The following is an 8,409-nucleotide window of genomic DNA, read 5'->3' on the forward strand; positions in this document are numbered from 1 at the left end:
CAAGTTATAAATGAAGGGGTAGCCTTAGAAGAAAACACGGTAAATTAGGGGAAGAAGTTTGCGCCCTAGGTAGTTAAACAAAGGATGCCTAGGGAAGTTGAGCATCAACCTGTCATAATGGTTAATCAAAATCAAGACGCAAATCAAGTCGTTCACCAAGTTCAACAAGGAAATCTTCTAGGAGAAAACAACCTTGCAATCATTGTTGAATGGGCAATGTCTCAAAATGTTATGAACATTGGCCTGCAAAGGCCAAATTATACATCTCCTCTATCAGAATATGTGTTAGAAACTAAGTTTCCAAGGGGATGGAATGTCCTTAAGTTCACCAAATTTACGAGTTATATAAATGAGTCTACCATCAAGCATATTGCTCGTTGTTTGACTGAGGCGTGAGACATAGCCATTCATGAGAACTTAAGAATGAGATACTTTCCTATTTCTCTAAAAAAATCCTTTACATGGTTTAAAATGCTCCCTGCCCATTTCATCAATGATTGGAATTGATTAGAAAGGTTAATCCATGAGCCGTTTTACACGGGGCAATCCAAGATTAGTCTGAAAGAACTTTTGAGATTGAAGCAGAAGTTCGTTAAATCAATTGACAATTACCTAAATCGATTTCGATTATTAAAAACCCGATGTTTTACTCAAGTTCCTGAGCACGAGTTAGTGGAAATGGCCACTGGAGGATTAGATTACTCTATTAGGAACAAAGCAGCTACATAATATCTGGGAGATATGGCTCAGTTGGCCGACAAAGTTCGAAAGGTCGAAAGACTAAAGATTAAGAAATCCAGAGTAAATAAAGGTAATAAAGAACGCGTAGCCTTCGTCAACATGGAAGCCAATGGTTTTACGTCAAACATAGAATATAACCATGTCAAAGAAATTGAGGTCGATGTGGCTGAATTAAAGCCAGGTCCCCTATATGTGTGTAAGTTACTTACGCCTGCAAATGGGAAGAACCCTTCTGAACCTGAGAAAAATGAAGGTTCCCTAAGAAAACTTACACCATCGATGTGACAAAATGCAATGAGATTTTTGACTTATTGGTCGCAGATGGTCAAGTAATAGTGCCACCAGGCGCAAAAGTGCCACCATTAGAAGAAAGAAAGAAACGAGGATTTTGTAAATATCATAAGTTTTTATGGCATAAGACCTCACAATGCTTTCTTTTCTGGGATCTTGTTCATAATGCATTGAACGAAGGAAGGTTGAAACCTGCCAAAAGCAAGGATCCAATGAAGATCAACTCTGAATCACTACAAGTCGGGGATGCCATTTACATAGAGCATGTAACCATTAATATGGTCAAAATTACTGTGGATTTCGACATGGTTGAGTTCGAAAGTGAGAACCAGATTGAGGTTGTTTACCCTAAGGATGGAGAGGGGTTGCTGGAATTTCTCCATGGGTGTAAAGCTAAAGATTCATACATGATGTGATGTCCTTGATGTAGTGTTGTGTTCAATAAAAAGGTTGCAAAGAGGATCGAAAGCACCCATTACAAAAAGAAGAACGAGAACTTGAGGAAGAATAGGCATCCGTTTTATTTCGACAAAAGGGGGGTCCCTTGAAAGAAGGAACAATTCCATGCCTGAGAAAAGTGTTTGACTGGTGTTAGATGCCCAAAAGTGCTTATTTGAGCTATCATATGTGGGCATCTTTCACTCTTTTGCCTTGCTAAAATTGCCAAAATCACATTTATTTTACATGGAATGCGTACATTGATAAACAAGCTTGGTGCCTTTGATGTGTTTGTTATTGTGCAGGAAAGGCATGAATTAATTGATAATAAAGACACAAGAGAATTGGCAAAGGAACCAAAGCAAAGGAGCATTTCATCTGCCAGCTCGCTAGGCGAGGATGTGGCGAAGCAAAACCTTCGCTAGGCGAGCTCCTGGCGAAAGGCTCCAGTAAATTGGTTAATTAATTCGCTAGGCGAACTGAAGGCGAAGTGGCAGCGAATTCAGTCTGTTTTGGTGAAATGAGCAGCCAGCACTAGCTCGCTAGGCGAGGCTCTAGCGAGTCCCCAGCGAGCATTCCAGTAGCAAAACCTCTCAACCTCGCTGGGGCGAAGGTTGAAGCGAGTTCTTCGCTAGGCGAAGGTCTGTTCGCTAGGCGAACATGACAGTTCCACAGGCCCAGTTTTCTCTGGGCGTAGGGGCATTTTGTGCCCATTTTTGGCCTTCGCTAGGCGAGCCATTCTGCTCGCCTAGCGAACGTGACAGTTCTGCACTTGTCTATAAGTAGCAGGTGCCACTTTTTGAGGCCATACCACTTTTTACCAACTTTTCCATTTTTTGTACTTTCTCTTAGATATTTTACAGCATTGTTTGGAGGGATTTTTGATGCCCTAATTTCATTTCTCTTCATCTAGCAACCATCTTCCACAAAAAGAAGGTGGATTCCCATCCAACTTCGATCATTCGACTTGGATGTTGATCAACCCTCTTTTCTTACTTGCCGACCAAGCTACCATGAAAATGAGTAGCTAAGTCTCCATTTGTCAAGGTTAGATGTAGGTGATTTCCAAGCTTTGTGTGTAAATGTAAGGATCCTCATTTGTAAACTCTTTAACGGTAAATATATGATGAAAACTTTGTTTCTATTTAAAACTCTTTGTGTTGGTATTTGATCGAGAGATGTTTACCGATTCTTGACCTAGGTTTTCATCCAAACTTGTTTGTTAGCTAGAGATAGTAACGAATGATTTTGTTCACCATAAGGTTGAACCAAAACGTTGTCTTTTTGATAGATTGTGTTCGAGAGAAACAATGGATCAAAATGACAAAACTCACAATGGGTGTTCGAGAGAAACGCATTGAGAGGACTTTGTGAAATTATTTATCATCTAAAGGAGTTTATAATATTGTTGACCGTGCAAAAACATGCAAAGCAAATGTAATCATTGAAACCTAACTCTGACAATATTTCTCATATTAATCAAAACGTAACTTTTACCGCAATTAATTACTTTGTATGCAAGATAACTTGATTAAAACCCAAAACCCTAGTGTTACATTAAGTTAAGATTAATTCAACCATTGAACGGCAGTGATATCTTACAATCTCTGTGGATACGATAACAAAACCCGACACTTAAAAACTGTCTTCAACAAAATGGCGCCGTTGCCGGGGATTGTAAATTGATATTGCGAGCATCGCATTGGTTGTTTAAGTTTTAGCTTGTGAATTTTTGACTTGTGCTTGTAATTCGTTTGGTTTAGTGTGCAGCTTACGTTTTATGCGAGGGAAAATCCCTGTGGACGAACTTCTTTTTGATCCTGAGATCGAGAGAACCGCAAGGAGGCTCAATAGCAAAACAAGACGTAGGAGGCAACAGGCTAGGCAACGCCAAGAGCAAGGAGAAAGTTCTTCAACCACAAATCCACACCCATTCGTGCCAAACATGGAGCCACAACCACCACCACCGATTTCTACTCCATGTATCAACAGTCCAAGGAACACCGCTCAGTTTGCTAACCACACAGGAAGGCAAGCTGAGATGAAGACGGGAACTCTGAATTTATTGTATGGGAGTCCATTCACCGGAATGGACCATGAAGACCCATTTGCTTTTCTCACAAAATTCTATGAGATAGCATTGGCTGCCGGAGTGGATCAGGCTCAGGAGCTTCCGTTGTTCAGACGTTTATTTCCTCACGCTTTGCTCGGTAAAGCAAAGGATTGGTATCTCGATCAAACACCTGCAGTAATGACAGATTGGAATGTGTTAGAGGAGAAATTCATTGAAAGATTTTTCTCTCATAACCGATTCATGGAATCAAAAACGGCCATCTCGGTGTTTTCTCAAGGAACCAGTGAATCGTTGAATGAAGCGTGGGAGAGATTCAAGTCCATGCTAAGGAAATGTAAAGGGCATGGATTTGATGAATTAACTCAAATCCATATCTTCAGAAATGGACTTCAACCAAACTGTAAGACGTTGTTGGATGCCACCTCGGGTGGCTCGTTGATGTCAAAGAGTGCCGAAGAAGCCACCAACATTATCAACCGTATGGCTTTGAATGATCTTCAAAGTCAAAGTCGTGGAAATTCTTTGAAGAAGGCGGGAGTGCTTGAGTTAGGGACGAATGATGCCATACTTGCCCAAAACAAGCTCATCTCACAACAAGTGGAACTTTTAACGCAACAAATCAAAGAGTTAAGAGAACCGTCAAAAGCTAAACAAATAGCTTGTTGTGAACTTTGTAAAGGTGAACATGACACCGGATTTTGTCCACCTCCCGGTTTTGACGAAGTAAATTACATGGCCAATCAACGGGACTATCAACCAAGACAACAACAACCTTATCAACCGCACCCTCAACAACAACAACAACAACAACAATTCCAAGGGAACCAAGGGTTCCAACCTAGAAGCAACTATTATCATAACCAAGGTTATGGAGGTGGTTCTTCTAGCCGTCAAAATCCTCCCCAAAATCCGTATCAATCTCAACAACCGCCGGTAGTCAATTCTAAATTGGAAGAGACATTGACGCAATTCATGCAAATGTCAATGGCCAATCAAAAGAGTAATGACGCGGCCATAAAAAATCTTGAAACTCAAGTGGGGCAACTTGCCAAGCAACTAGCTGAACAACAAACCGGTCCTTCTTTCTCGGCCAATACGCAAACAAATCCAAGGAGCATTGTAAGGCGATTGTGACGAGAAGTGGAAGGGAGTTGGGTAGTGAAAACGAAAAAAGAATGGCAAGTGAAAAAAGAGAGAAAGAGAAGGAGATTGAGGAGGAAATAGTGGAAGAAAATGTTGATGGTGAAGTAGGAGTGTGGAGTGATGAGGAAGTAGTTGAAAAGAATAAAAATAATGGTGAAGTTGAAAATGAAAAAAATGTGGAGATTGAGGAGAATAAAAATGATGAGGTAATAAGGGAGGTAGTGAAGAAGCCGAGATGGAAAAGCGCTAGAATAGCGAAAGGAAAGGAGGTAGTGAGCGCTACTCCTGTCCAAAACCTTCCTTACCCTCACGCCCCGTCAAAAAGGGAGAATGAACGGCATTACGCCCGGTTCATGGATATTTTTAAGCAATTACAAATAAACATTCCGTTTGCTGAAGCTTTGGAACAAATGCCAAAGTATGCCAAGTTCATGAAGGACATACTAACCAAAAAGCGGAGGTATACGGAACCGGAGACCATCGTCCTTGATGCGAGCTGTAGTGCCATCATTCAAAGGACGCTTCCTAAGAAAGAGGTTGATCCGGGAAGAGTTACATTGCCGGTTAAAATTGGTGATGTGTATGTCGGAAAGGGACTTATTGACTTGGGGTCGAGCATAAATCTTATACCTTTGTCAATTATCAAGAGGCTTGGCAACATCGAGATTAAGTCCATCCGAATGACATTACAATTGGCGGATAAGTCGACGACCCATCCTCATGGCGTAGCCCAAGATGTGTTGGTGAAGGTCGACAAATTCTTCTTCCCGGTGGATTTCATTGTAATTGATATGGAGGAAGATGATGATGCTCCGCTCATATTGGGCCGACCATTCATGAAGACCGCAAGAATGATGATTGATGTTGATGACAGTTTAATGAAGGTGCGTGTTCAAAATGAGGAGGTCACCTTTGATCTATTCGAGGCGATGAAGCATTCCAAAGATAGACATGATGGCTTTCGAATCGATGTGATCGAAGACGCTATTATGGAAGTTTCAAAGCATATTCACGAGATATCTCCTATGGAGTTAGCTCTCGACGATTCATTGGAGGTTTTCACTGTTGAAGAGGAGCTAGCTCTTGAGGAATGCTTGAAGGAACTTGATAGCTTGGAAGACCTACAACCGTGGGAAATAGAGGAAGAAAATTTGAAGAAGGAGGTAATTGATGAGAAAGCGCCAATTGAATTAAAAGAGTTACCTTCGACTTTGAAATATGTGTTTTTAGATGAGACCGAGGCAAAGCCGGTCATCATAAGCAACCTCTTGACAAAAGAAGAAGAAGCCCGTCTAATCATTGTGCTCAAAACCAATCAAGAAGCTATGGGTTGGACTCTTTCCGATCTTAAAGGAATTAGTCCATCCTATTGTATGCACAAGATTTTGATGGAGGAGGATTTCAAGCCGGTGGCTCAACCACAACGCCGCTTAAATCCTACGATGAAAGAGGTTGTAAGAAAGGAAGTGGTGAAGCTTTTGGATGCGGGAATGATTTACCCGATCTCGGATAGTCCGTGGGTTAGTCCCGTGCACGTGGTTCCGAAGAAGGGTGGAATGACCGTAATCCGTAATGACAAAGACGAATTGATCCCGACTAAAGTTGCCACGGGATGGAGAATGTGTATAGATTATAGACGGTTGAATACCGCGACTCGTAAGGACCATTTTCCACTCCCATTTATGGATCAAATGCTTGAAAGACTATCGGGCCAACAATACTACTGTTTTTTAGACGGCTACTCCGGGTACAACCAAATTGCGGTTGACCCGGTTGATCATGAGAAGACGGCTTTCACGTGTCCGTTTGGAGTGTTCGCATACAGAAAAATGCCTTTTGGGCTTTGCAATGCGCCGGCGACATTCCAACGATGTGTCCAAGCTATTTTTGCCGATCTAATAGAGAAAACAATGGAAGTCTTCATGGATGACTTCTCGGTGTTTGGTGGGACGTTTAGTCTATGCTTGGCAAATTTGAAGACGGTGTTGGAAAGGTGTGTGAAGACTAATTTGGTGCTAAATTGGGAAAAGTGTCACTTTATGGTGACCGAGGGGATTGTGCTAGGCCACAAAGTCTCTAAAAGGGGGCTTGAAGTGGATAGAGCTAAAGTTGATGTAATTGAAAAATTACCCCCTCCGGTCAATGTGAAGGGCATCCGTAGTTTTTTGGGGCACGCGGGGTTCTACCGGCGCTTCATCAAGGACTTCTCAAAGGTGGCTAAACCTTTGAGCAATTTACTCGCCAAAGATCAGGTATTTCTCTTCACCGACGATTGTTTGCAAGCTTTCGAGGTTTTAAAAGAAAAATTGGTTACCGCTCCAATAATAGTCGCTCCCGATTGGAATGAAAATTTTGAACTAATGTGTGACGCGAGTGACTATGCCGTTGGAGCGGTACTTGGCCAAAGAAAGGACAAAACTTTTCATGCTATACATTATGCGAGTAAGGTTCTTAACGAGGCTCAAATAAATTATGCCACAACGGAAAAAGAACTACTCGCAATAGTGTATGCGCTAGAAAAGTTTAGGTCCTATCTTATAGGGTCTAAAGTCGTGGTGTACACCGACCACGCGGCGATTAAATATCTGCTGACCAAGCCGGATTCGAAGCAAAGGCTCATCCGTTGGATCCTCTTGTTACAAGAATTCGATGTCGAAATTAAAGACAAGAAGGGGTCGGAAAACTTGGTAGCGGATCATTTATCCCGCTTGGTGAATGTCGAGGTTACCGCATCTGAAAAGGAAATCCGGGAAGAATTTCCTGATGAAAAATTGTTTAAGGTTCAAGTTAGGCCGTGGTTTGCAGACTTTGCAAACCACAAGGCTAGTGGTTGTGTACCGGCCGACCTAACTTCGAACCAAAAGAGGAAGTTCCTTTCGGATGTGAAGTATTATGTTTGGGATGACCCATACTTGTTTAAGTTGGGTAGCGATAACCTGTTAAGGAGATGCGTAACTGGTGATGAAGCCCAGAGCATCCTTTGGCATTGTCACAACTCGCCTTATGGCGGTCATTATAATGGGGTTAGAACGGCCACTAAAATTCTTCAATCGGGATTTTATTGGCCAACTATTTTTAAAGACGCACATACCCATGCGCAAAGTTGTGACAGTTGCCAAAGAAGTGGTGGGATAGGTAAGAGAGATGAGATGCCTCTCCAAAATATCCAAGAAGTGGAAGTGTTCGATTGTTGGGGCATAGATTTTGTTGGACCTTTCCCACCCTCTTACGGGAATGAGTACATGCTTGTAGCTGTTGATTATGTCTCTAAGTGGGTTGAGGCGATTGCCTCACCTCGGGCGGATGCCAAAACGGTGATAAAATTTTTAAAGAAAAACATCTTTTCTCGTTTTGGAACACCCCGAGTGTTGATAAGTGACGGAGGGTCACACTTTTGCAATGCACCTTTGGAAACAATTCTAAAACATTATGGTGTGTCGCATAGGGTGACAACTCCGTACCACCCTCAGGCTAACGGGCAAGCGGAGGTCTCTAATCGAGAGATTAAGAGAATCCTAGAAAAAACCGTGTCGAATTCTAAAAAAGAGTGGTCCCAAAAATTGGACGAAGCATTATGGGCCTACCGTACGGCCTTTAAAGCTCCAATTGGCCTAACTCCGTTTCAATTGGTATTTGGTAAAACTTTCCATTTGCCGGTTGAATTGGAGCACAAGGCCTTGTGGGCCCTCAAATTTTTAAATTTTGAGAATGAGTCGGCCGGT

The 8,409-nt window shown here is 42.1% G+C and overlaps 1 protein-coding gene across 1 annotated transcript; it reads left to right on the forward strand.

Annotated features, from left to right (window-relative positions):
• The first annotated feature begins 741 nt into the window (after positions 1–741).
• LOC127086850 (uncharacterized) lies at positions 742–1,448 on the forward strand. The gene is made up of 2 exons (XM_051027665.1): positions 742–994; positions 1,063–1,448. Exons 1-2 carry the CDS (start codon positions 742–744, stop codon positions 1,446–1,448), a joined length of 639 nt encoding a protein of 212 aa, XP_050883622.1.
• The last annotated feature ends 6,961 nt before the right edge of the window (positions 1,449–8,409 follow it).

This window comes from Lathyrus oleraceus, chromosome 1 (genome assembly GCF_024323335.1).
Source record: "Lathyrus oleraceus cultivar Zhongwan6 chromosome 1, CAAS_Psat_ZW6_1.0, whole genome shotgun sequence".
In the NCBI taxonomy this organism is placed as follows: domain Eukaryota; kingdom Viridiplantae; phylum Streptophyta; class Magnoliopsida; order Fabales; family Fabaceae; genus Lathyrus; species Lathyrus oleraceus.

Excerpts from the sequence above, each read along its gene's own strand:
- LOC127086850 (XM_051027665.1), top strand. The coding sequence starts at position 742 with ATGGCTCAGTTGGCCGACAAAGTTCGAAAGGTCGAAAGACTAAAGATT. Across the intron at positions 995-1,062 it reads TGAACCTGAGAAAAATGAAG|ATGGTCAAGTAATAGTGCCA; the intron begins GTTCCCTAAGAA and ends TATTGGTCGCAG.